The sequence below is a fragment of the Mixophyes fleayi genome, chromosome 6, assembly GCF_038048845.1.
Source record: "Mixophyes fleayi isolate aMixFle1 chromosome 6, aMixFle1.hap1, whole genome shotgun sequence".
In the NCBI taxonomy this organism is placed as follows: domain Eukaryota; kingdom Metazoa; phylum Chordata; class Amphibia; order Anura; family Limnodynastidae; genus Mixophyes; species Mixophyes fleayi.
The window spans coordinates 209,561,153-209,588,675 of record NC_134407.1 but is presented as its reverse complement, the minus strand read 5'-3'; the positions used below and the strand labels follow the sequence as shown (position 1 = coordinate 209,588,675).

At 41.0% G+C, this 27,523-nt stretch overlaps 3 protein-coding genes across 8 annotated transcripts; 2 read left to right on the top strand and 1 right to left on the bottom strand.

Annotated features, from left to right (window-relative positions):
• Nucleotides 1–737: 737 nt before the first annotated feature.
• On the bottom strand, nucleotides 738–16,596 carry LOC142159896 (oocyte zinc finger protein XlCOF8.4-like). Of its 5 annotated transcripts, none has more exons than XM_075214754.1 (8): nucleotides 16,086–16,586; nucleotides 14,034–14,217; nucleotides 12,841–12,975; nucleotides 12,638–12,761; nucleotides 12,125–12,198; nucleotides 10,591–10,696; nucleotides 4,011–4,934; nucleotides 1,634–1,758 (listed from the first exon to the last, which is right to left on the bottom strand). In XM_075214754.1, exons 2-7 carry the CDS (start codon nucleotides 14,145–14,147, stop codon nucleotides 4,042–4,044), a joined length of 1,446 nt encoding a protein of 481 aa, XP_075070855.1. In that variant the 5' UTR covers nucleotides 14,148–14,217; nucleotides 16,086–16,586; the 3' UTR covers nucleotides 1,634–1,758; nucleotides 4,011–4,041. The 5 variants fall into 5 exon arrangements, with proteins under 5 accessions (XP_075070854.1, XP_075070853.1, XP_075070857.1 ...); XM_075214755.1 differs by having other exon boundaries at nucleotides 1,665–1,758; nucleotides 4,034–4,934; nucleotides 16,086–16,587; XM_075214753.1 differs by lacking the exon at nucleotides 4,011–4,934 and having other exon boundaries at nucleotides 738–1,758; nucleotides 14,034–14,176; nucleotides 16,086–16,596.
• A 104-nt stretch (nucleotides 16,597–16,700) lies between these two features.
• LOC142160013 (large ribosomal subunit protein eL38) lies at nucleotides 16,701–22,551 on the top strand. Of its 2 annotated transcripts, none has more exons than XM_075214931.1 (5): nucleotides 16,701–16,780; nucleotides 16,930–16,955; nucleotides 17,931–17,991; nucleotides 20,712–20,834; nucleotides 22,489–22,551. In XM_075214931.1, exons 2-5 carry the CDS (start codon nucleotides 16,953–16,955, stop codon nucleotides 22,512–22,514), a joined length of 213 nt encoding a protein of 70 aa, XP_075071032.1. In that variant the 5' UTR covers nucleotides 16,701–16,780; nucleotides 16,930–16,952; the 3' UTR covers nucleotides 22,515–22,551. The 2 variants fall into 2 exon arrangements, with proteins under 2 accessions (XP_075071032.1, XP_075071033.1); XM_075214932.1 differs by lacking the exon at nucleotides 16,701–16,780 and adding an exon at nucleotides 16,792–16,826.
• Nucleotides 22,552–26,344: 3,793 nt separating this feature from the next.
• On the top strand, nucleotides 26,345–27,007 carry LOC142159975 (histone H1.10-like). The gene has a single exon (XM_075214887.1). The coding sequence runs from the start codon at nucleotides 26,345–26,347 to the stop codon at nucleotides 27,005–27,007; it is 663 nt and encodes a 220-aa protein (XP_075070988.1).
• Nucleotides 27,008–27,523: the final 516 nt, after the last annotated feature.

Sequence of the window (27,523 nt, the reverse complement as noted above, 5' to 3'; positions counted from 1 at the left end):
TTATTCATAATCACATATAGAATACTAGCCCGTGCACCCACTGGCATTGTTGTCTGCCTTGTATCTTCAGTCCTGGCAATTACAACGGATAGGCACACCATTACAACATGCCATGCGGTACCTGACCGGCACAAAAACTCTGCTGATGGGGCTTTCAATGAATACAGGAGCATGGCTCCGAGCACAGTAACAAGAATGTATAGTATAACACTGTCATTTTCCATCTGCTACTACGGCAGAGGGGAAGAAGGAAGTACAGAAGGTGGAAGTTCTCTGGCAGTCAGGGAACATGTGTTAGGCACCGTGATGTGTGCACGTTTGCATGGGGAAAGTGGGTCATGGGTCTGCGCAGGTCTCACATAAAGGTTTAAGGGCTAGGTAGATAGATATTGGGGCACAGTTGAGTATCTTGTAGCTAATCAACAACAGGGCTTGCACATGATCTGTGAACTCAATAGCACTTTTGGAAGAAGAGTGGGGAGCATGGAACAAAAGCTGAATTATGTTGCAGGGCTGAGTTGAATGAGTTATATTTTTGAATTATGGTGGATGGAAAGCTTTATGAATACTCCCAAATCTGTGACATCTGACAAGCCTACACAGCAATCTGCCTTTATCCCAACTATCTAAATTTTCAGAGATTCGTCTATAGATTTGCAGTATGTTTTCTGTTTTGTGGCCATATTGCAAGTGTGTACCTTGTTTTATTCTGCAAAAAGAGAACTATGAGACATATGTACTTTATAGGTAATGTCCTTTTTTGTGCTAAGATCTCAGCATCAAAGATACCACAACTGTATTATTACTGCAATAATTCTTTTCTATGAACTCGTTGGTGTTTAACGAGATGGGTGGACCTCTTAAAACATTTATCACACTCAGAGCATGCATAGGGCTTATCTTCACTGTGAATTTTCTGGTGGGAGACGAGTTGTGATCTCTGGCTGAAACACTTCCCACAGTCCGCACATTCATATGGCTTAGCTCCGGTGTGAATCTTATAATGTTCTCTCATCTTGGCGTGACTGTAGAAGGATTTCTCACATTCAGAACAGACAAATGGCTTCTCTCCCGTGTGGGTTTTCTGATGTGCAACCAGTCCCGATCTCTGCCTAAAAGTCTTGTCACACTGAGGACATTCAAATGACTTTTCCCCCGTGTGAGTGATCTGATGTGAAACCAACCCCGCTCTATGGCGAAAACTTTTGCCACACTCGGGACACACAAACGATTTCTCTCCTCTGTGATTCCTCTGGTGAGAAGCAAGGTAGGTACTACTTATAAAACATTTCCCACAGTCAGGACATGTATATGGTTTTTCACCTGTGTGAATTCTCTGATGTACAATGAGATAGGACTTCTGCCTGAAACATTTGCCACAATTGGGACATGAAAATGGCTTCTCCCCTGTGTGAATTCTCTTGTGGACAGTAAGTTCCGATTTCTGTCTGAAGCACTTCTGGCAATCAGGACATGTAAATGGCTTCTCTCCTGTGTGAATCATCTGATGTATAACAAGGTACGAGTTCGAATTAAAACGTTTCCCACATTCAGGGCAAGGAAATTTGCCTTTTTGCTTATCTGCAGGGTTTAGAAAATCATGGGATCTGTTTCCAGATACTGGATGATCAGTTGGCATATCAGCATAGAAATCTTCCATTTCTGATGTAATGGCAGCACTTTGTACATTCTGGAGCATTTCATTGTTGTCTTGAGAAAAACCCTGCTGAACAGAAGAATTCCTGTTGTAGTCAATACCTGTAGAAAAACAAAATGTTTAACGAGTATATGAAATTGTATATAAAGCAACATGTAAACTGGAAGAAGCATGCAAAGAAATAACTGCTTTAACAATTGTTTAGACTTGTGGTCATGATTCAAAATGACAATAGCTTATGGCACTACTCAAGTTTTGAAGGGATGATATTTTGGATCCATCCTGCTCTAGAGAAGAGCTATATTTATATTACTATGTGAAGATTAACTGGCGCACAACTGATCCTGGTTAATATATGTCAGACTAAAAGCTCTAGATCACTAGTCTGATGTAAATTTATTTTAGCTGGTACTAGTGGCGGTTTTGGACCTTGGCCGTCTGTGAAAGACCAAGGGGTATATTTACTAAATTTGGTTTGAAAAAGTGGAGATGTTGCCTATAGCAACCGGATTCTAGTTATCGTTTATTTAGTACATTCTACAAAATGAAAGCTAGAATCTGATTGGTTGATATAGGCAACATCTCCACTTTTTTAAACCCACAGTTTAGTAAATCTATCTCCAAAGGTCTCCTGAATGAGCAAGAACCCTTGGTTCAGTTGATGCCCATTTAAAGAATCAATCCCCTGAAAAAAATCAAATGTTTTTTTTTTTTACATAAATCACTATGGCAGGCTATAAGAAGAATGTTGGTATTTTCAATGTTCCTTTTGTTTTCTTTTCTTCAGTCTATTATTTATGATTCTGGACAACAGCAGTCACATGATTTACTGATCAGAGAGGTTTTGGAACACCCTCTGAGCTCCTATGTACTGTAACATCCTCCTTTTCTTCCACCTGCCATCACATGACATACTGAGAGCTGTGAGCCTTTGTCTCTGTAGCAGACTCACAGCTTGTGATAGTTATTTTTTGTTTGGTAACTAGAGAGCTTTTGAAAAGAAGATAATGATTTGTAGGAGGATAGCTATAAAAAAATATCAGATGCATGCTTGAAAGGTTTTTAATTTGCTATTTTAAAAAAAATAAAACTTATATGTGGGGCTGATGCTTTAATTACCAGTACAATGTGTGGTGGCGGCTCCAACCGCAGTATATTGGAAGTCCTGATTGGATCTTCCTGCCCTTTATACTATTAAGATCTAGAGTAACCTTACACCAAAGCTGCTATTAGATCCAATTAACAGTAGATCTGACAGTGTTAGAATGCAGAGAACCTCCTCTCACTACAGTCTTCTTAATTCGTTAAAAATAAAGTTTTTCAAACGTAGTTAAAAAATGTCTATGTTAACAAGTTTTAAAAAGTTATTTCTGTTGCCAAACAATTTCCCAATCATATCTATACCATATCATGCAATCTCACATAAATGGGTCAATGTCACACAGAATGATGATTGTCCTAAAAGCTGTCAAATTACACTAGTCCCCCAATATTGCTTTGCCTTATCCCAGTCCCACCCATTTAAGGGGTATATTTACTAAACTGCAGGTTTGAAAAAGTGGAGATGTTGCCTATAGCAACCAACCAGATTCTAGTTCTCATTTATTTAGTACATTCTACAAAATGCCAGCTAGAATCTGATTGGTTGCCATAGGCAACATCTCCACTTTTTCAAACCTGCAGTTTAGTAAATATACCCTTAAGAATTTGTTTACACACATGCTGCAACCGTGTGTGGTGGTGGTACACTATAAGGGGGATGTAACAAATAAAATACAAACTTTTCCCTATGACCGTGTTAAACCATTTATAAATTACGTATATTTGGGTACTTGTTGATTATATAGATGCTACCGCCCAAACGGCTTGAATAGCGCATTCCAATATCCTATTAGCCTGCAGCTGACACTATCATCTCAGCACAAGAGGATTTTAAATCTCCTGCTATTATATTAAACTATATAAAATACTATAAAACCCCCAATTACGCCCCAAAGCCCCGTACACGCGCATCACATAAACTAATCGCTGAGTGAACACCTGTATTCAAATCTCCCGCTGCCATAATTTCGGACTACAGCTCAATGCAATTACATTGTATAACAATTGCACACAAGAACTTTTATACATCGCATCACATTAACTTTAAATATCACAGTATAGTGAATCACAAACAACTTTTATTTTGTGTATCACATCAACTTATAAAATTATAGTGATTCACATTAACTTCTTAATAACATTTTACAGGAAACATGATTAACTTTAAAAATCACATTATAGTTAATCACAATATGAGCTTAACAACACTGCAAATCACATCAACTTTACAGTGAACATTAATACATTTTACCAGTATAACTGTTCGGTGAATACCGTGCATTTTAATGGTTGCCGCTTCCAATTCCTTGAATTTGAGAGTTCCTTTGTTCGCGGACTGAAGAATAAAACAATGCTATGTCTTTGAGGATTGCGTAAAAAGGATCGTGGTCGTTGATCCTCATTCTCCACATGAACTCGGCCAAGTAGGAATCAAGAAAGTTACTGTTGGTTCCTCTTCGCTTTTTATTGCCCCATTTTGCAGAACCCCACATCTGTTTGACTTGCTGGGTATTGGCAAAAGTCTCAGGATCCACAAAATGATATCTGTGGTTCATAGTTTGATGTTTATAATCGTTTGCCTCGATATCGATGTATGCTCGCCAATGTTCTGAAATGATTATCGAGCCAGGTCTCACCTTCTGTCTTATTATTGGCAAAAGTGTCTCGGTGGAATGGTTCGGAACTTTTAATATAAAACATTCTTTTGTCTCCCTACACAGTCCACCAAAGACCCACTGTTGGGGCAAATGTCTTCCCGCATTATTTTTACGATGGATAAAGAGACTCTCGTCTATTTCAACAAACAATCCCTCTCCGCCAATTGTGGTGTCCATTTTTTCCATGCGCCACACACAGACCTCTCGCATATAGTTGTTCCAATCGACAACCGACGGCTGCGACATATTTAACTTCTGCTTACAGAATTTGATAGATGTCAATTCACGGGACCAGCAATAAATAAAATGTACCACTGTTTTCAATGGGATTTTGGATCCCTCAAGCCAAGTATCCTGTCGAATTCCCTTTTTTGATCTGCATGCTCGTTTGTGACATCGCCAACGGGGCTGTTCGTCACTAAATGATGGTCTCATATCATGGCTGTTATCACACTTTCGCCCTCGTGGTATTATATTGTGTTTCTGAAGGAACTCGATAGCAGTTTCCTCACTACACACTGTGCAAAATAATTTTTTTTCATTACTCTCAAATAAATATTCTACTGTACAATTTTATTATTTACTTCAAATAATTATTCTAATTTACAAAGATGAGCACTACAATCCTGTCAGCTTGTCACAACATCTGCTCTCCCACTGAACTGCGTCAGCTCGGCTGGAGACTTTGGACAAATATGTAAGATTGTAAAATAATACTTTATTCTCTGAATGATGAGGTATATACACAACAATGGCCTGATTCATTAAGGATCTTAAATTAAAAAGTTTCTTATTTAAGTCTCCTGGACAAAACCATGTTACAATGCAAGGGGTGAAAATGAGTTTTCTGTTTTGCACATAAGTTAAATAGTGATTGTTTTTTCATGTAGCACACAAATATCAACTTTACATTTCAGTCTACAAATAAGCTATCAAGTATTTGTGTACTACATGAAAAAACAGTCAGTATTTAACTTATGTGCAAAACAGAAAACTCATTTTCACCCCTTGCATTGTAACATGGTTTTGTCCAGGAGACTGAAATAAGAAACTTCTCAATATAAGATCCTTAATGAATCAGGCCCCAAGTCTTTAAGACGAGAGTCATATTCAAATCTGCTACTGCTGGCTGAAACCATCATTTAGTCACTGTACTGAGCCAGGAAAACAGTTGACCTGGCTATTAAAAATTAGTCAGTGGGCAATCATATTATTAATAATGTGCTATTAAGTTATTCTCTGGTTATTCAAGCTCGGTCATTTTACCAAACCAGCACTGAGCTGATAGAATATTGGAATGAGCTGTTAAAGACAAATTTATTGTAAGGAGCCAATAAATTAAAGTTTTCTTTGATCTTAAAAAAAAAAAAAAAAAATTAAAAAAAATGCTAGTGTGGGCATGAAAAATGATGCCCACTTGAAACAAGGTGACACAAACTGTGAAATATGTTCTCTTAACGAAAGGGGGAAAACCCTAAATCTTAAAGTGGATAAAAAGCTCTGACTGTGGTTCTACATCATGTGATGAGAGACGGGTAACGGGCATCATGTCAAAGTTTAAAGCTTCTTAAATTAAAGGAACGGCTAATAATCAATGCAGTCAGATGGGTTCCGTAAGCTGAATGCAGGTTTCCTGAGTATTCTCCAACAAAGGCTAAGTTCTATATAATTGTCCAGGATTCTTAATAAATGGAATCGTGCAGTCTTGGAGGTATAAACCCAAAAATATCAGTGATGCCCTTTGAGTGATGCCCGCAATAGCAACCTGATGGGGGGGCCAAAGAATGGAGACATAGGTAAGTGGTAGCGTTGTCAGGTACCAGGCTCTGAGAGTATGGCGTCTCCTCTCATCGGCGGTAGCGGGACGGGGTGTGCAGAACTTGATTATTAACCGTTACGTTTATTTAAGAAGCTTCAGGTTTATATTGTAATCATTGTGAAATTGTCTCATAACAAGCAGCATTTTTATTTATGTATATCATTGATAACTGGATTTCCATTTACTCTTTTGCATTCATGGTTATTATGTACTCAGTGCACTGATGTAATACACCGCAATTTGTACACGTCTTGATTACTACACCACCTACCGACCCTTGCTACAAAAACTAAACATTGCTTTACCAATATTTCGTCCATTTACAAACACCTTATCCCATTCCCGCTCATCAAACTCTGCGCCCTGGAATCCTTCGTATATCTATACAACTTAGAGGGATGGAGCCCTCCTCTCCCCCTTAACATTCCCTAGTGGCAGAAACTACATTAACCCATTTTGGGAAGCCCAAATAACCTACCAAAGTACCTTCTAACCCTCCTTCTATGCCTATTGTCCTAGGAGCACAAATTGCCACCCCCCCATCCCCCCAAACTGATGGCCCAGGGCTGTCAACTCACAGGAGAGGCCAGCCTATTGGTTAGTTTTTTTTATTCAGGAAGGAGCTAATCCGCTGAGGGGATCAAATCTTCACTATCACACTATTTATGAGCCTTTGTTACCAGGTATCATACATATTTGATCTGCTACCAAATAATACAGTGGGTTGTGATGCAGTCTGGTTTCCTTATAGGAGTCTAGAGAAGCCAAACCAAACCGCCAGGCAGACATGGAAAGAATGTATTGTAGTGCCAAGAAAAGTTCTCTGCAACAGCTCTGCCAACTAAGCGAAAGAGAATATTAGTTGGCAGACACACAAAATACACTCATCAAGTTTCTAGACTAGCAATGAGAACAGTCTAAGAATTTAGGCAGTGAAGAATTGGAAGAGGAGGTTGAAATACCCAGACCCAGCCAACCCATCTTGGAGAGAGGTTCCCTGTGGAGTGCCACCTCCAGCCAAGAGCTGCCCTCCTGCTAGAAAGAGAGATGGCATGCGCGATGTAGGCAGTCCTGAAAATTCCTGTAAGACTACTCCAGCCAGACCCATTGTGGGAAGCCCCATTGTGGGTCAACAGAAAGAAGCGTTTTTCATCTAGTATACCATGATATATTCAGTTTTAATAAGGCGACTATGGAAACGGAGACTCGAGTCTATATGTGGGGTACACGGAATTACCAAAGAAGAATGGAACTTATACTTGGGACCTATGCTTGATTGTGGGGTCAGTGGAAACATAAAGTGCTCTAAGACCTTCCACCTGCAGGATCTACAACAAAATGAAAAGCGCCATGTTGTCCTGCTTCGCGGTCACTCCACTGTCATACCGCACCACGTCCAGGGTCACTATAAAGAGTGTAGGATATGGCGTGTGGATGGCACGTAAACAAGTGATGGATAAAGAAATTGATAAACTTAAAACAATTACTGCAAAGAGTTTCAAGGTCAGGAACGGGCAGCAGACAGAAAACCTGCTACCTGAGAATGAGTGGCCTGATTAGCAGGTAAGTACGAGACTAACCAACCTGGACTGAGGGCGATCACTGGTGCTGAGAGTGTGATGTCCAGAAGATATGCCGGAGCTCCAAACAACCACTGGCAGGTTCCAATCGATCAAGTCTGTCTAGAATGTCACTAACTCATGGGCCCCACCTAACCCCTGTTCCAGGGAAGTTACAGTGTTTATGATGTAAGCAAAACGGCCATATCCAGCTCAACTCTCTGAAAAGTAGTGGAGGCTTAACCAACCCCAAACACAGTGGCATAGTGCCACGAGGACTGACACACTCTTGGAAAAGAAATACTACCAAGAAAATATGCTGTGTCCAGTGGAAGATATAGTGGAAATGGGGATGTGGGGCTACCTGCACCCTGTACGGGAGGAAACATGTGACTCAGGATCATCGATCACATTGGTGTGCCCTGACTTCTCCATTTCTAGGGGACAACTGAAGGACATCCCTATGGTTAGTCATGCTGGACTAGGGCCACCACAAAGGCTTTGTGGAAGTCAGGGTACTGGACGGTCTGCCTACGAATGTGTTACTGGGAAACAATTTAGGACATGGCAGAGCCAGAACTAACCCCCAACACACTGCCTATGGCCAATAACCCAACAGCAGAAATACCACCATTAAGCTCTCAGCAGTGTGTAGTACACAGCTTGATTCTGTTGACCAAGGGATAGACTTAGGGAAGTCGGACCTGGAAAAATTTAGAACAGCACATGGACAGACCTCTGTTTAGCAACTAAGAATGTAAGAAGATTCAAGGCGGCATGTGATGTATACCAGAGAATCAGAGGTCCCCTGTAAAGTGCTTCTGTAACCCATGTTGATCATCAGAAAACCCTTCCAGCAAGTGGCCATATTACAATACTATATATAGTAGGCCTGCTTTCCCATCTTAGCAGCACCAGGAAAATATTTATAATTACCATTGTAGGCTTTGCCACCCCATATCCAGAGGCAGCAGCATGGTCATCCATTGATGCAGCGTATGTAGCCCATCATGCATTAATTCAGCAGAGTTGGTTTTCCCCAAGAGGTAGTCACCAATCAGGGCTTAAGGGGAACTATTGCAGACACTGTGGTAGAAACTCATGGTTATATCATTCACCTCATTAACCCTTGGCAAACCAAGAGAATGTGAAAGGTTCAATGGTACCCTCAAGCACTTGTGGCACACCTATGGCCACTTGAAGGGTGGGGATTGGGAGTTATCCCTGTAGCAGTTTTTCTTTGCATACAGAGAGGAACCTGCAGGAGTCCACTGGTTTCCCCCCTTTCATATTACTGTAAGGGCAGAAGAACAAAGGACCCTTTAGCTGTATAATCCCACAAAGTACCCATTACTATATCGAACTGCTATGAGAGCACTTAAAAAGATTGATGGCGAAAACCCATTCCCACCTCCAGGCTGCATGGGATAGGTAGAAGTGGAACTAAGACTTCCATGCTTCCAGCACAAGAATTACACATCGAGCAAAAAGCGCTAGTGCTAGTACCCACATGAAAAAATATAGAGCAGGCAGCATGGGATGGAACGTACACCGTCACCAGGCAACATGGGGAAATCGCTCTATAGAGTAACTATAGTGGTTCAGTTGACAGAAGCACCAACAGGTCAACTGGGAGGTGTTTTAAAATGACAGAGGACCTATTTCACTAGTTGTCTTTAAGTACCTAACTGGTAGCCCACGGGGGAGACCAAGTCCATTCGGCACAGACATATCATGTGACTCCTGAGGTACTCCAAATGATAAAGAATGAGCTTGAGGAAATGTAAGAAATGGGTGTAAATGTCCTGTCCCATAGCCTCTGGGCATCTAGCACGATCCTCGTCCTGAAGACAGACCCTACCACACAGTTCTGTATAGAATGATGCAACAGTGACAGATGCATATCACATGCCCTGTATTGACAAACTTCAAGACCGGCACAAGAGTGGTCTGCTGTCATCACCCCACTCAGGATTTACTAGTTTATAGTAATGTCCTTCTGGTAGCTATAGCTATCTTCCAGGGGATGGTGGCCACATCCTGGCAGGATGTCAAGAATTCACTCAGGCTTGCGTAGATGACATTGCCATCTTCATTAACCTTGGTGAGGAACACCTGGAACATTTTGTAGGGTACTGGCCATCATCCAAGACACAGGGTGGACAACAAACCAGGACATGTGTCAGATTGGAATTGCAGATGTGCAGAGCTGAAAGGGGAAAGTTTTGTCAAGCAAAGTGGGGGCTATCTTGAACTGACTTCAGCTCAGAAGCAGGTGCATGCCTTTAAAGACACCAATGGCAAAACGCTGGACAACCTCATTATGGAAGAGTTTGTCAGGACCATGAATGTGGTCTTCGCAGTATGAGCCAGCCTTCCTCCGGTTATATTGGCTGCTGCATGATTCCAGAAAAAGTTTATCGTACAAACGGAAGCTTCTGCTTGTGGACTGGGCGGAGCCTTAAGCCAGATATTTCCCTAAGCGTCCCAATGTATACCCACGTTAAAAATATCAGGTAGGGAGTAAAGATGCAGGATAAGCTTGCTGGTGCTGGAGGCATTCCCATTTAAGTCGGGGTGTAGTCTTTGCCTGCTGGCAGTGGTAAATAGTCAGTAGGAGAAGAAGCATTGTGACAATGAGTTATAGACTAATAGATACCGATGGCTCTTGACCCACTGGACAGATATGTTTTCCTTATTAGTTAGTAGTGACAGAAGAGAGTCTAGAACAAGAAATTGTAGTGACTGAACAACGAGAACATACAACTCCTTTCTGTATTAGTGATTATTACTCACCTGTGCTGATATCTGTAGGAATTTCCTCCTCTTTAATCTTTATGTCCATCTGTTCATCCTCAGTCTGTGGGTCAATATCAACCACCACAATGTTAAATTCTTCATCCTAAATAACCCACAAGATAATAAAACGTTAATTGTGCTGGTCAGCCTCGGAACGCAGTGCAGGTTCTGTGCTGCATCAATGTTTTGTTAACAACCTCATCAGGGTTCTAATTATAGTTGGTCCTGCCATAGGCAGAATATGCTCCATATAAATGATTATGCCTAATATTTTACCCTGTATTCTATAGTTTATTTATTAGAAAATAAATATATATCAGCGACGGGTTGGGTACTAAATGTAGACACTGGAGATGTCGGCAGGCTAAATGCAGACACTTCCGTTCTGATGACAGCAGGAAAATGTCGACAGTGTGTTTGTCGACATTCACAATGACAACATAAAAAGACTCGCCGGCATCCTAGATATACATCTCTATGTAATGAACATGGTTAAGAACATAGGGCCTGATTCATTAAGGATCTTAACTTAAGAAACTTCTTATTTCAGTCTCCTGGACAAAACCATGTTACAATACAAGGGGTGCAAATTAGTATTCTGTTTTGCACATAAGTTAAATACTGACTGTTTTTTCATGTAGCACAAAAATATCAACTTTAAATTTCAGTGTAGAAATAAGCTATCAAGTATTTGTGTGCTACATGAAAAAAACAGTCAGTATTTAACTTATGTTCAAAACAGCATACTAATTTGCACCCCTTACATTGTAACATGGTTTTGTCCAGGAGACTGAAATAAGAAGTTTCTTAAGTTAAGATCCTTAATGAATCAGACTCATAGTGGATACTAAAGAGAACACATATTGCGAATCAATAACAGAAAACCTTTCTATTACATATCAAACAGCAAAAGGTTATCGCTATCTACTGCAATCACATGTCACTCAAAGTTTAAATTTAGAACAGTACGTAGATTGCAAAGGTAATGATTTGCCCTTAAAATCATGTAGTTGCCTGCTAAGTTTGTCACTTAAGTTTATGAAGGAGTTTGTCCCTTCTCTGTATTCTCTTATTGGCTTAAGTCAATGTTTACTAAAGGTTTAATGTAGTGTGTAGAGCATAGGGTGTGCTAGCTCAGTGTGTAGGGGACATAGTTGTGGGTTTAATATAGTGTACAATTGAACTTTTGTTTTGATGCAGTGTGTAGGTTTAGTGAGCAATAATCTTAAGGTGATTTATTTTATCTGGGAAGCTTGTTAATTATGATTAGCATTGGAAAATATCTCATTAGCTTGATTGTCACAAAATGATGGATAATCATTTCAGGACTGCACCACAAAAAAATATCTAAGAATTGCTACCTGTAGCCAATACGAACCATATATACTATACATTTACCTCTGTTTTCTATTTACTGTCACTCTGAAAACAAAAACAAAAAGTAGGAAAATGTAGCCAGGAAAAGTTTTTATAGGTTAAATAAAAAAAAAAAGAAACAAGAGTATATGAAACTTTCTTTTTGACACATTACCTCTGAACGTTCCTTATCATCATTTGGTAATAAGAGAGGAGTGGGGCTTCTCTCTAGTGTATCACTGGAACCATCTGTGAGAAACACACACAGTGAATGAAAACATTGTTTATCAGCGGTGGAACTGCCGCCACTGCAGGGTCCAGAGGTGGGGTTACCGGTCCACCTTCCAGAATCCCCATTCTGATCATCTGTGTTATTGTTAATTCTCTTCCGTTTGAGGCTTCACTGTGCGTACTACGGCACCTTCAGTAAGAGCAGAGCGGGGGCCCCTGGAAGGTGGTCCAACATCGTGAGCCTTACCTAAATGTTGCTATGGGGCCCAGTGATGTCATGTTTATTGCCCCTGTTGTTTATATAGGATTTATAAAAGGATGTGTATATAATTGGTCTGCACAGTTATCAGCATGGACTATATTCTATGGAGTGTCTTCATGATCACTCATAATCAGCTCTCATTTATAACTAACATAAAACAATGCTAACTCTAAAATACTGAATACATTCTCTTACCCGGAGATGTAATGGGCCGATGATCCTTCATCGTGACGTCAGTGTACAGATCCTTGTGTCCCTCTAAATACTCCCACTCCTCCATGGAGAAATAGACAGTGACATCCTGACACCTTATAGGAACCTGACACACACAATGATACAGTCATCATCCAGACACATCCCCTGGTGTTACTGTATAATGTCCCATTCCCAGCAGTCACCTCTCCAGTCAGCAGCTGAATGATCTTGTTGGTGAGTTCTAGAATCCTCTGGTCATTGTTTCTCTCATGTATCAGTGAGGGAGGTGGAGGCTCTTTGACACGCCCACCAGGTTCCTTCTTCACAACTATATGGTCCTATATATTTGAGAGATGTAGCAGTAAATATCGCCATGTAAAGGCAATCCTGCTGCACACATAAAAATTGTTGCAAAATTATAGTAAACAGTTCATTCCAGACCCATCTAAATAAGCCCCTCAAGAAGGAAGACAGACTTCTGGGTAATGTCATTTACCCAGAAGTCCATTACATGGCTCTAGGAGTCCTGCATAAGCACAAGTTTGCACTATGTTCTAAAACTCTAGCTGGTAAAGCACTGACTCAGAGAGCTCAAAAATGACATTACAAAGAAGTCTACGCTCCTATTGGCATGGCTTGTCTGCACATTATTCACATGGACTTTAGCTTAGAATTCTACATATCATTAAAACATAACAAACAAGACACAAAACTTGTACTCCCTTTAAAACATTCACTGACATTCAAAGGGACATTTTCAATTGTCCGGAAGTTCCGCCACGTAAAAACTACTACCGTTATTACGGTAGTAGTTAGCTGGATTTCAGCTCGCGGCTCAGGGACCTGCGAGCTGAAATCCAGCGAGAAAATTACCGTAGTAACGGGGTTTCCGCGCACTATTACTGTAATAACGATTTTCGGCGTTTCCGCCGACAATTGAATACACCCCCAAAAAGGTTACTGAAAATTCAGTTCTGAATAGAATTCTGTAACTTAAACAATAATACTGAATATTACTTACCTGGTTTCCGGCATTACTCCTGATCCAGCCGTTCCCCAAATGTCTGTAAGAGTCCAGTCATGCTCTCCCGTGCCTACTGAGGCAGCCCTTTCTTGAAACAAACTTTTCATTTGCATGAATGAGAGGTTCATGTAGATGGGGCATTGACATCACGGCTGCTCAATTGAAATGGACAAGCGGCAGAAGAAGCTAGAAGAACGTCACTGAACCATTACAGACATCGGGAGACCAAGGATAAGTAATATTTTGTATTACTAACTGAATTTACGCCACAGAAAATTGACTTTTGGTTGTTTATCCTTTAATCCTTTGATCATTTTCTCCCTGAATAAGAAATAAGAAAAATGTCAGTGTGACATTCCCAGAATCCCTCACCTCTCCAGTCAGCAGGTATAGGATCTCCAGGGTGAGATTTAATATCCTCTCAGTCATGTGACTCCTGCCCTTAGCCACTCTCAATGAGGAAGTGAGACCAGGTATACTGGCCATCTTATTTCTCGGTGCGTTTGACTTCTAGTCTGCAACATGTAACGTAAGTGTTCTTCTGACTTATCCCAAACTAGAATAGAGATTGGTCAACATAGAAATAGAATATTTATGCGACATCCATATATGTATTGAATACCGTAAATTGTAACATTCGGACACTGTGGAGCAAAAGACTCCAAAAGTCTAAGAAAAACAGAGTTTACGACAGCGATGCTCTGACAACCCACAAGCCAGATATGGTCCAAGAAAGCCCCATGACCGTTCAAGAGGAAATCAAACCACTATTTCACATTATAGATCGATAGGATGTGTATAACAGAAATTAATAAAATACTCTCCCAGCTTTACTAAGCTACAGGAATGCACAAGGCAGAAATCAGGATGATGGACATGTCAGCCAAGGCACAGAGAACATTGTCTGACCATCTGGTGGCTAGCCTCAGGCTGCAGAGGCCGGAGAGTTAATGTTGTTGGATCCATCTCCTTCATAGCTCATCTATCCAGCCCTACTTACATGTCATAAAACAGAGAGGACATGGATAAAAGGGAGCAGTATTTGTTACATCTGAGCTGTCATTTCACCTACTTGCAGTTGCAAGTAGGTGAAATGACAGGTAGACTTCTTAGGCATAATTTAAATTATGGGCATTATAATTTATATAATGAGCACTGGTTGAAGGTTACATATAGGCTCGGCACTGCTGAGCACTGTTGGGACTAAAGTACATGTCAGGGTCTGTTAAGAATAATTTATAGAATGTGCATCGGGCTCTGAAGAGAATCATTTATTAATTGTAATTAAAACTTCTGGGTATAATATATGTATTGGGTACTGCAGGGTTAATGTACATGGGTCTCTCTGGACCTAACATATGTGATGGGCACTAGTGCTACAGACAACATGCACAATGATAAAAGAGGAGGTTTCAGGCGAATATAAAAAAAAAAATTGAGACTCGGGACGCACAACAGTAGGACATTGGTTGTACCATTACAGAATTTCCAACACAACCAATTACACCAGGTCCCAAACTTCCCTCCTATTTTACAATTGCAGTTCCCAGAGTTGAATTGATTGACGATAAGAGTATTTCTTAAAAATCAATTAATTTGTGAACCAGACTGCTGCAATAGGACGATAACTAGGAAATTCAGGTACAGAGCATTATGTAGGTGTCTTGTTGGAGGGTCTGTTATATTATCACCAATGTCTCTAGTGTGTACTAGTTTTTAGAACACCTCCTAAAAATTTCAGTTTCATGACCCACTCAACTCTAGTGAGAAGGTCATCCTCCCATGTATTGTACACAATTCACACTCCACTGATAATAGCGACATTGAGGGTTTGAAAAAGTGGAGATGTTGCCTTTAGCAACTAATCAGATTCTAGCTGTCATTTTGTAGAATTTACTAAATAAATGACAGCTAGAATCTAATCGGTTGCTATAGGCAACATCTCCACTTTTCCTAACCCGATTTAGTAAATCTAGCCCTGAGCGTGCGATTCAATTGTGAGCGAAGTGTCTCGGTCGTCTATAATACTCTCTGAAGCAATTCAATTCTTGTACGCGCAATGTTCATCGTGCCTAGAAATAGGACTCCATTACGCTCATTTTTGCTCGCTCTTCGCTCAGAATTGACTCTCCCTGTCTGATGTTAAAATTCTAAAATATATGTGGAGTCCCTTATAGTGATACAAGGAAAACCACCAGCACACAACATCCCTATACTGACACTGAGTATGTATTGATAAGATGATAGTAATGCAATATTTCACATTTCATCCTTTTCCCCATGAAGTAGCACTGTGCTTCTGCTAGATTAATGATGATATGTGCAATATTGCATTACTATCATCTCATCAGTCTTCTGCTGATTACAGAATAATGGCAGACCTCCCTGGGGAGGGGTCTCTCAGTCACATTGCACTGTACTCACTTATCTTCGGTCACAGCAATTGAGGCTCATTAATGGGACAATCAGTGTCACAATTGTATTACTGCAACTCCATTGTGACGTCACCGCCGCGTTACCCGATCCCCTGGCGCATGCGCGGTCTGCTCGTCGTGGACCCAGCACTCACTGCGCATGCGATCAGTGCGGAAGAAAACTACATATCCCATCATGATCCGCGCTCGCCGGGTTATAGGACAGAGGACACGATCGGGTAACCCAACAAAAAGCGGGATTATACATGTAGGGTACAGGTATTGGATGAGTAGTGAACACAGCGGACACTCGGCGCTGGGAGAAGCGGCTGGTGGCGTTCCCCAGCACGCCGACAGGTGGCGCTATTCCACCTAACTTTTTATTTATAGTTTCACAAATATAGATGGGTCCAGTAACAATGTCGCGATAGTTTCCTGTCACGTACAACATGCGGGGTTAATGCGTTTTCACCCTGATCTAATATTTATATTCGCTACAGTCTCAGAGGACGCTTCTATTACCACAACTAGAGCCCCATAGAGCCTGCGCTCTTATATAGGCTCCCAGTCACGTGGTCACTGAAACGCACTTCCGGGATGTTCGCGTTCGATCAATTTTGACCCCCTGTCGGCCGCCGTCCTGACTTTAAGACTGGGGATCCGGAAGTGACCGTCCTTTCTGTTGTGGATCCCGGAGGCTGCACGGTGAGTGCGTGGCGCGGAGCATCCGCCTCCATCCTCGGGCTGTGAGGTGGGCAGCGGGCGGGGGGTTGTCTCCGGGGTGACCCGGGTGTGCAGTAATGTGGGTGATGCTGGATCCTCGTAGATCTGACTGTTCTGTGTCTCTCCCGCAGGTCCCTGGAAGTAACGCTGCAGCATGGTGAGTGTCCGGGCGGCCTTGTATTGTGTGTGTGTGTATATATGTGTGTATATATATATATATATATATAATATATATATATATATATATATATAATGTGTGTGTGTTATCTGCTGCTGGGCCTTGTAGTTCTACTACAGATGGGCGGTTACTGTATCTAGCTGCCCGCAGGCTGAAGTCACTTTCTGATGGCACAGTCCAGCATTTGTAAATGATAAAGTCGGGTTGAATTTTTGCTTTATCACTATTTTAGTTCAGATTTATAAGTTCAAACTGCAATTGTATATAGCCTGGCCCAGCGAGGGTTATTGCAGGATATCGGGTGGCAAAGTGGGCACAGGTCCAGTTTGAATTAGTTGGACCAGGCAAAATGCAAGTGGGTTGTATATAACTGACAAGCCCCTGTTGATTGCCACTGTCAAACTTGTGGCCCAACAGAATTTAACCCTTGCAAAGCTACAGCTACTTATTTAAAGTTAAAATATATGGTGACTGCCAACTTTGCCACCTCATGCCCTAACCCAGTGTTTCTCACACCCAGCCCTCAGGACCCCTAACAGTGCAGGTTTTCCAGGTGACAAGGGAAATAATTAGGACCATCTGTGGATCTGTTACAATGTGTCAGTCAGTAATGTATACACATGTGCTAAAGCAAGGAGATATGGGAAACATGCACTGTTTTGTTTCCTGAGGACCAGGTTTAAGAAACACTGTCCTAACGCATGTTGGCTAAGGCTACATACAATTGCAATTTGAGTAAGGGACACTCTTTAATAATTTAATGTCAAATCAGTGCCAGCTTGATTTTAAACCTTTAAAAATAAAGTCTAAAAATAGTCTTATGAATAGAAGCTGGGACATGAATTAGTATGAATAAAAAGCTAGTTTCTGCGTTGTTGCCAGCAGCCCTGTCTACTTCTAACAACTGTCCTATGACCATGCTCTCGTGGCTTAATGTTTATTCCTTTCATGTAGCCTCGTAAAATTGAAGAGATCAAAGACTTCCTGTTGACAGCCAGGAGAAAGGATGCAAAATGTAAGTAATGACTGCTTATTGTTTAATAAATGGCTGGTAAAACCTGGGCCTTCTGAATGTAAAGTCAGTCGCTAGCCTGGCTACTGATCCCAAGTTTATGCTGCATGATTCTTCTTCTGAGTTTTCACCGCTGCCCACAAATGTAATATGGAAGCGACCACAGTTGTACTGTTCAAAGGAAGCTGCTGTTCTATGTATATAGAAGGCACACATACTGCATGTACATAATGGGCCCCAAGGGTCTATTAATAGATTTGTTTTTAAATATGCTGAAGTGTATAGAGCATCTCACTCTTTTGAAGTCTTGTCATGGTTGTAGGGAGCACTGTCTATGGCCAGCACCCTCTGCTGTGTCACAAAACTAAGCAATGAGATGTTCATACTGGTCTGTCCAATTTGGACACTGTTACCAATGTGATGGAGACGGTCTGATTGTGGACAGAGGGTTCGCAATGTCCAGTCTTATGAGGGAGTTTCTGAGCAGTAGACCTACTAGACTATATAGAAAATGCTCAGTTAGGGTTTCTGTCTGCAGAAAGGACCCCCCACACTTGAAACAGTTATACTTTTACCTTTTGGGCTATTAAAATGTTTTACTGACTCCTAGGTTTCACTCTAATGCATGTATTTTACAGCACTTTGTGACCTCAGCACGGTGGCTCGGTGGTTAGCCACTTCTGCCTTACAGCACTGGGGTCATGAGTTCAATAACCGTCCTTGGCCTTATCTGTGTGGAGTTTGTATGTTCTGCCCATGTTTGCCTGGGTTTCCTCCGGGTGCTCCGCTTTCCTCCCACACTCCAAAAACATACTAGTAGATTAATTGGCTGCAATCAAAAATTGACCCTAGTCTCTCTGTGTATGTGTGTTAGGGAATTTAGACTGTAAGCTCCAATAGGGCAGAGACTGATGTGAATGAGTTCTCTGTACAGCGCTGCGGAATCAGTGACGCTATATAAATAAATGGTGATGATGAAAGCAACCTAAGCCTGTAAATGAGGAGTTGTCTGGTGTAGCAGAAGGAGGTTGTCCATTAAACCCTGCTGTTTACTTATTCAGAGTCTGTAATCGTTGACCTGTGTTGATCACCTAGTAGCGATGCATGATTACTGGTCATTGATGATGATGATGATGTAATCTCATTCTGTGCATTCGTCATCATTTATTTATATAGCACCACTAAATCCGCAGCGCTGTACAGAGAACTCGCTCACGTCAGTCCCTGCCCCATTGTAACTTACAATCTAAATTCCCTAACACACACACAGACTAGGGTCAATTTATTAGCAACCAATTTACCTACCAGTTATATATTTTATCTTACCCTGCATTGTTTTTGTGAATATGGTTCCCTGATATGTCATTGACATTTACATACTAGAACTGTCTATATGGGATTCTGTTGTCTGCAAACCATGTTTAACTCCTTAATAGCTGGTAATATCATTTTGTTTTTACATTAATAACTGATAATTATGGAAGAAAATGTCCTTGTGTCTCTGGTTATTTCCACACTATTGCTGCCTCCCTTGTAAGGCATTATTTGGTTATAGTTATGAGTACTAGTTATATGCATCTTACTACAGCATTAAAATTATACATAAAGATTTCTGGAAAGCTGATGATGGCTATCCTAATGGTGAAGTGGACCCCCTAGGTTAAGTATCTCATGTCAAAAATGTCTCAGAAAAATGTTATCTCCTTAATATGTGGAATACATATGGGGTCCAACATGATGTTGGACTGTAACTCAATATTGAATGTTTTCCTCAAGTTGTCACTTTCGGCATGGTCACTTGGGAGATATTTGTGTTAACAATATACACCGATAACGGCAAAAAGTTCTGCACCTCATGGCAACCAGCCACTCATTATCTAACCAACTAGCATAATTGTCTGGTTGCCGTTAGTTATGTTTGGCTGTTACCTCTGTACTAGACTTCATAAATATACCAAGGGTTTTAACAAGGTACAGGAGGGAAACACTCTTCAAAGGAAGAGAAGTATTAGAATACGAGGACATGCACTGAGACTAGAGGGAAGTAGGTTCAGAGGAAATCTGTGGAAACATTACTCCACAGGAAGGGTAGTGGATAAGTGGAATAGCCTTCCATCAGAGGTGGCAGGGGATAAAAAAGTAGAGCAATTTAAACATGCTTAGAGATAAGGATATCCTTAAAAAGGACCAAATAAGGTGTGAGGTTACCATAGGTTAAAAGATGGGCAGATTAGATGGGCCAAGCGGTTCTTATCTGCCGTCCCCCATAATGTTGTTCAGAAATCTAGACTTGCAGGAGAGTTGGAAAGTATGATTTAGGTCACACTCGTACAATGTCCGGGAGACTCCTGGGAGAGGAGGGCATTCTCCCACATCTGCCCACTTCCTAGTGAATCGCGTAATTTTGGCCACTGTTGTATAATGGGGTGTAAATGGCATTACGTCGCAGATAATGACTTGATCTGTCATGCCCTGCCCCTTTCGTCTCTACCCCATCTTCCCTCTCAGAGGGGAACATCAAAAAGTCTGCAGATATGGCGAAAATGCTAGGTGCCCTTATACATTTATGTCAGCTGATGACCTAATACCAGAACAGTAACCATCTTAATGGAGTATTGATTATTCAAAATCTTTGCTTGCGGCAGCGGTGTCCTATTAGCTGACAGGATTTGTTAATATGCAGTGTTTGGTGTATGTATATTTATACCCTTATTTCACCACAGCTGTCAAGATTAAGAAGAACAAGGACAATGTGAAGTTTAAGGTGCGCTGCAGCAAGTACCTGTACACTTTAGTCATCACAGACAAAGAGAAGGCAGAAAAGCTGAAACAGTCTCTTCCCCCTGGTGAGTGACACTTCATAAAAAGACCATTATAGTTTTGTTATGCTTACACTATATAACACCACATACTTGGCTTTTGGGAAATACTTTTGAATTAAAATAGATCTGTCTGTCCTAAATTCTTCAATCTCGCATGCAGGCTACGTTCTGTCCTTTAAACACCTACATTTTTCTAAATATGGTTAACAAAAGCTTCTTCCATTCTGTAGAAGTAGCACATTTTCACTCTACTGGTTAAAGTCCACTCAAGTCAGTTGGTACCATTAGAAATGTCTTTGCTAGATTTCATTTACCTCAACCTGACAATAACAGAAACGGGACTCTCAAAATCTCACTACCCGTCCTGCAACCTCCTGTATCATACCCAGTAATTCCTAGAATATTTATGTCTAGCTACCTCATTTCTTACCCTGACATCATTATCGTGGATGACATCAAGATGGCCTCTGCCATGAACTTGGTTTTCCTGAAGACTTCTAAGTGTCTGATTTCTTGACCTCATTTCCCTCTTGTTATGACCCTTGTTACTCTGATCTATTAATTTTCAGCAACTTTCCACCTCTAACTTTTCTAGTTCTCCTTTCTCCTGTCCTAATCTGGAGGTAACACGTTTTGAATACACCCTTTGATCTGGTGGCTCCAGCTGCTCTTATATGGACTCTTGTAAAGAAGGATGTTTAAAAATGATTTTTTTCTGATGACCCCTTAATATATCCTATGGTCTATCACTCTTACTAAAGGGCTTTAGATGTTGCTATACATTCTCCAAATCTATTCTCCGCTCAGTCTTTTAACCCCTATTGCCTGTTTAATAAACTTGTATCCCTTCTGAACCCTCTGACTGTATTCGCTGCCTATGATCTTGCTTCCAGCTTAAACGACAAGGTCCAATTGTGTTCCTACCTTCTCTCCGCTTTCTCTGAATACCGCAAGGTTCGATCCTAGGCCATATGATCTCTTGGGAAAACTAATAACCTCTTTTTGGATTTCCATGAAGTCCAGGAATACATCTAGTATGTCCCCTCCCCATTTGTCAATGGAGTTAATATGCTTTCCAACAGTAGCTGTTTATCTGTTATCTCTACTTCTGTTGACATGACTTTGAAAACCCTACTTCACACCCTCTCCTCCGGACACCCTCATATCCAAATCCTGTCCTGAATTTACACTTCTCACACAAGACGATGTAGCAAATAAAATATTCCAGAACTCCTAATCTCCTGTGTTGACTATTGCAATTCAATTATGAATGCAGGGGCTGACTTAGTTTTTTTTTTTAATGTATAATCTGTATTTAGCACTATAATTTGTTTTTGAGCTATAAATTCTTGCACTTCTGTACCGAAACACTTACAGAAACTGTTCCATTGGTAATTGAAGTAAAGGGCTGGATACCATCACTATAAGATATGTTTGCTTTTATGTTGAGGGAAAAGAATAAATACATGTTAAAAGACTGGAATTAATTGCTATGAACAACTCTGCATTTTCTGCAGCTCGATGTGGAACAGTTTGCATAAAACTTCAGAATATTTTATTCACGCCCCGTTAAGTTTAGTTTAATCTCGGAGAGATTGTCAGGATGCCATCTAGAGATAAGACCTCTTATACTGGAACTGAAATCCATTCTAAATAGTTCTTGTTTTCTCTTTCACAGGTCTATCTGTCAAAGAACTGAAGTAAATATGTTTCTTGTACAATAAAAATCTTAAAATATGAATTGGTTGTCCTTTAATGATGCATCAGAAGGCTTGCTGTGCTTGGTCTTTCTACATGCGATGTGACTGGAGCGATCTTTCACCAACTGGCTCTGTAAGCAAAATATCAAGTGCGTAAATCGGTAAATCGCACAATATTTATATATTTTTTTCTCTTTATTTTGAGTGGTCAAACATGAGACCACATGTTCATTTTGGTTTTGTGGTCCTGTTACATGAAGTATACCAACAAATAACATTCGCTTAAATAAATGTAACTGAAACAATATGAGAACAGAGAAGTGAAAATGACTTAAGGATTCGAAAATAAGGGGAAAGAGTAGATGGGAGAGAGGAAGTGTACAGGTCCTAGTAGGGGGTCCTACGAAAAATACCTGATTTTGTCAGGGATAGATTTGAAGAGACGTAGATGCCAGGTGAGGGGGCGTCCATGTAGGATTATGTCCCACACAAGATATGTAAAGCTATTTAGTCTGCATGTGCTCTTGAGCACACTATTTCTACTCTGGCAGAAAGATGCTAAAGGGTTCACACTACACTCTGATTAGGACCAAGATAGCAGGATTATATTTAGATCACTCAGCCAAAATATGTAAATAGTGTTTTTTCAGTTCCTTATTGAACAGGTTTTAGTAATTAATATTGAAGTTACACATATGTAAAATCCCTTTTGATTTTAGCAATGCTAGTGGATGGCAAAGAGCTGGAAACTCAATTGAGGTGGAAGGTTGTAGACCTGCACAGATTAGGAAATGGTTATATAAAAAATTAGTAAGTTGAAAATACCATTGACCACAATAGGGGCAATAATAGAAAAAAAACAAGTTAAAAAATTCCCAAGGAGAGGAGTCATGTGCTCCACATACACTGTGGGGGATGGTGATGGAGACAAAGATGAACCAGTCACAGTTTCATAACTGAAATTTTAAAACCCTGAGATTCAACTAGACTGCAAACGCCACTGATGTCACCTGCGTGACCAGAAGCCTTTGTCATTGGAACTACAAATGGAATCGTAATGTGATCAGATGAGACAAATACTTGGGCGCCTACATCAGCACGTTTGGAGAAAGTGGGTATCGGGTGCTTTCCTTTGTATGCCGTCCCTTTCTGTCAAATGGGGGTGGATCATTGATACTTCGGGGCTGTTAGGTGCAGGAGCTTTTGTGAAAATCCATGTTATAAGGAATTCCACTCTGGCCAAAATCTTTCTGCCTTTGCCAAAGATCTGGATTAGAGTTCTGCGGCCGGGTTGTTGGTGGACCTCTATGCAAGATGATAACGGGAAAATCCACACAGAAATGGTTGTGCAAACACAAAATCAATGTTTTGCAATGGCACTTGCTCTTCAGATTTGAATCCAATGGAAAACTTGTGGTGTACTGAAGAGTCCACAAACACCAGGAACTAGAAATGTTAAGGTATCTTGGACCACTTTTCCATGCAGAACAAGTGTTCTCTAACCTTATTAAGCATTGCAGAAAGCTACTCAGTGCTGTTGTTCTCACCAGGGGAGGCTTCACCAAATGTTAATGTAGGTGCTAATATTTTTGAAATCTATGGTTTTCCAAAAACCTGTTACTAAACAAGTGTTTGTTTTTGCAGCTTACCACTTTGCTTATGCATGAAAATATCACTGATTGCATATGTAGTTTATTTGATTTTCTTGTTCATCCAGCTTGGGGGACACTGCTACCATGGGGGTTGTATGAGGGGAACCAGCTCCTCTGTTAACACCTTTACCAAATTTTATTGGTTTCACTTTTTTTTTAGTCTACTGGCACTGATTTTGGCCTCACTGTTTTTGAGGGTCGGGTTGTCAGAGCGTACACTCCCGTAAGGGACTGCTTTAGAAATTCCCCGTGGTAGAAGTGTCCCCCAGAGTGGATGAAAGATTTCAAATATTAACATCCTCTGTTCTCGGATTCCATCTGTGGCACGCTGCGTTCCCTCCCTTGCTCTTTTGCTACTGGTTGCTTTTTTGGTTCCCTTACTTGGGGCCTTTTAGCTTACACTGGAGGCCTAGGGGGTGTCAGAGGGGGGGAATCTTGTCAGTAGGATACAGTACACAAGCAGTTAACCAAGTGCCAAATCCTGGTTCCCCTAATACCACCCCTATGCTAGCAGTGTGCCCCAGATGGATTCAGAGAAATGGATTTGTTGTAGAAGAATTAAAACCCTCTTTTAGCTCATTTGCAAGGGTGCTAATAATTCTGGAGGTGACTGTATGATATTTTGAAAGTATATAAAAGAAAACTGATAGGGGCTGGCTATAACATTCAATGAATTATACTTCTCATGAAGACTGCAAGCTATGCTTAGTAACCATTTGAATGGCATGCTATAAAATCATGGCCAGAATGCACCAGGTTAAACAGCCAAAGAGGGACGGAGATGACTTTATATATTGACAAACATGCAAACAAACCATGGACTTTCAAAAACCAATCTTAAAAATACATTACTATCAATTAATACAACTACAAATACAATATTACGGTGTCTACAATACTGCTGAATTAAGTCATTATGAAACTCAGTGATGTTTTGCCTCTGATTTATTAAAAAATACATTTTTAAAATCCCAGAGAATAATAGCAAATAACGATCACTGCATCCAATAGAAAATTAGATAATTAGCACAATTTTCCAATACAATTTCTCTCGTCACAATATATATCGATTCATTACTTGATCTACTACTCCTTAGATTAATGGCACATAACACATTGTAGAAAGTAATAATAAAAATAAAAAAAAACACAGAAATCTCTATAAGGCTCCATAAGTGATTAGACATCATGATATAAGAAATTGCATATCTCTATCTGCATTAATAAAGTAATTTCAACTGCCTAGAGTATGACCCAGCTGTTCAACCTTTCACTCAGAAGAGTAATATAAAAGTGTGTTAAATTTCAGCAATGACAATTAGCAATGGTACAATGAAGCTCTCCTCTTTGTGTGTAACCTGTATAATACCCTACAATTTGATTGCAGATTTACACCAAGCCTGCCAGCCCTATTATTTGTATTTCAGCAATAACAACTTGCAATGAAGCTCTCCTCTTTGTGTGTAATCTATATGACATCGTACAATTTGGCTGCAAATTCCCCTCGTCTTTTTCTTCCAGCTCATCATTACAGATGCAGAGCTCTAGATTTACAGCTGGGAGAATGGTTAGACAGAATATACAGCTGCCTCAGGTACAGCAGGGCTTGGGAGTGCAAGACAGATATAGTGTGCTAGCAGTATGTGTTGTGTCCCTGAATCTGGACATAAAGATGAAACACACCCAGGAGTGGGTTACACTGGGGTGAAGCAGAAGTGTCCCACAATACTAGAAGTTTACAATAAAGTGCTATGATAGGAAATAATGCAGACAAATAGGGGTTTGATCGGTGCAGAAATACATATTTAGAACTGGCGTTACCTTAGGCATTGAGAGGGAATATATCCTAAATGTGTAATTATGCTCCCCACATGCTCTTCATCAACACCGCCTCCTCCAGCACTTATACTGGAAATAACAAGTGTTTGGAAATTGCCAAATACATAGAAATTGTGCGATTTTGGACTCCTGGAAGTACAACTAGGAAACCAATATTCTCCTTCTCTGAAAGGGAGAATGTGGGCGGTGACAAGCAATCAGCCAATCGAATGCAAGGCGTCACTTGTACTCGCAACCTATCAGATCACAGCTGGGATTCTATATAAGAATCAGAATGACGATGATAAGGATTCATCTGTTCTAGATTTTTAGTTATAGAATCTAGTTCCTGCCGCCCTGTACGATGTCTGAGACTGCTCCAGCCGCAGCTCCTGCGCCCTCAGCGGATCCCGCTGCTAAAAAGAAGAAGCAGCCCAAGAAGCCGGCAGCCAGCGGGGCCAAGAAGAGCAGCAAAGCCTCTGGTCCCAGCGTGTCCGAGCTGATCGTGAAAGAAGTGTCCGCTTCCAAGGAGCGCAGCGGGGTTTCTCTGGCCGCCCTGAAGAAGGCTCTGGCTGCCGGCGGGTACGATGTGGAGAAGAATAACACCCGCCTGAAGGTGGCGCTGAAGGCTTTGGTGACCAAGGAAACCCTCATCCAGGTGAAAGGCAGCGGCGCCTCCGGCTCCTTCAAGCTGAACAAGAAACGGGCGGAGAGCAAGCAGAAAGCGGCTAAGAAGAAGCCAGCGGCTGCGGCCAAGCCCAAGAAACCGGCGGCCAAGAAAGTGGCCAAGTCCCCCAAGAAGGCCCCGGCTAAGTCCAAGAACCCAAAGAAGGCCAAGAAGCCGGCAGTGGCCGCCAAGAAGGCAGCAAAAAGTCCCAAAAAGCCGAAGGCTGCTCCTAAGCCGAAGAAGGCAGCCAATAGCCCGGCGAAGAAAGTGACCAAGAGTCCGGCTAAGAAGGCGGCCAAGCCTGCGAAAAGCCCCGCTAAAAAGGCCGCTAAACCGAGGAAGGCTGCTCCCAAGAAGTAACTGAGAAATTGGTGGAGGAAATGAAAAAAAGCAATTTCGCTAATTATGTTGGACTTCTAGATTAAGTACTTTATTCGCTTCACCAGGATGCAAGAGTTATCAACATTTTGAAATCGGATCATTACATTTTGGCAACTGTGCTTGATCCTAGGTTTAAGAGCTATGTCTTTTCTTTCTTTCCAACTGACCCAGATCTCAGGAGATGCAATGAGCTGACAGTTAGAGTGGTTCATGACACAATGACGTCTCCTCCTTCAGTTTCTCTGGAAATTGCTGCTAGGAAAAAAATTTAGCTTTCCCAAGACACCCAGTGGTGATGCAGATGAGTCTGGACAACATTTTGACATTTGGTCTGGTCTAAAAGAATTGCCCAGAAATCGTGACAGCTCTTCCGTAAAATTAACTACAAATTGAGGAAGGCCATTAACGGGAATTACATTAAAGTACACAGACTTCTGTGATGGTGGATTTCAGCGGGGATGAATTAGTAATGTTTGAAGATGATGTACGCACTGA

Coding starts and splice junctions, on each gene's coding strand:
- LOC142160013 (XM_075214931.1), top strand. Junction 17,992..20,711: donor CAGGAGAAAGGATGCAAAAT/GTAAGTAATGAC, acceptor ATTTCACCACAG/CTGTCAAGATTAAGAAGAAC. Junction 20,835..22,488: donor GAAACAGTCTCTTCCCCCTG/GTGAGTGACACT, acceptor TCTCTTTCACAG/GTCTATCTGTCAAAGAACTG.
- LOC142159975 (XM_075214887.1), top strand. CDS start 26,345: ATGTCTGAGACTGCTCCAGCCGCAGCTCCTGCGCCCTCAGCGGATCCC.
- LOC142159896 (XM_075214753.1), bottom strand. CDS start 14,147: ATGGCCAGTATACCTGGTCTCACTTCCTCATTGAGAGTGGCTAAGGGC. Junction 10,697..12,124: donor ATGATAAGGAACGTTCAGAG/GTAATGTGTCAA, acceptor TGGGTTATTTAG/GATGAAGAATTTAACATTGT. Junction 1,759..10,590: donor TCCTACAGATATCAGCACAG/GTGAGTAATAAT, acceptor GTTTTTCTACAG/GTATTGACTACAACAGGAAT.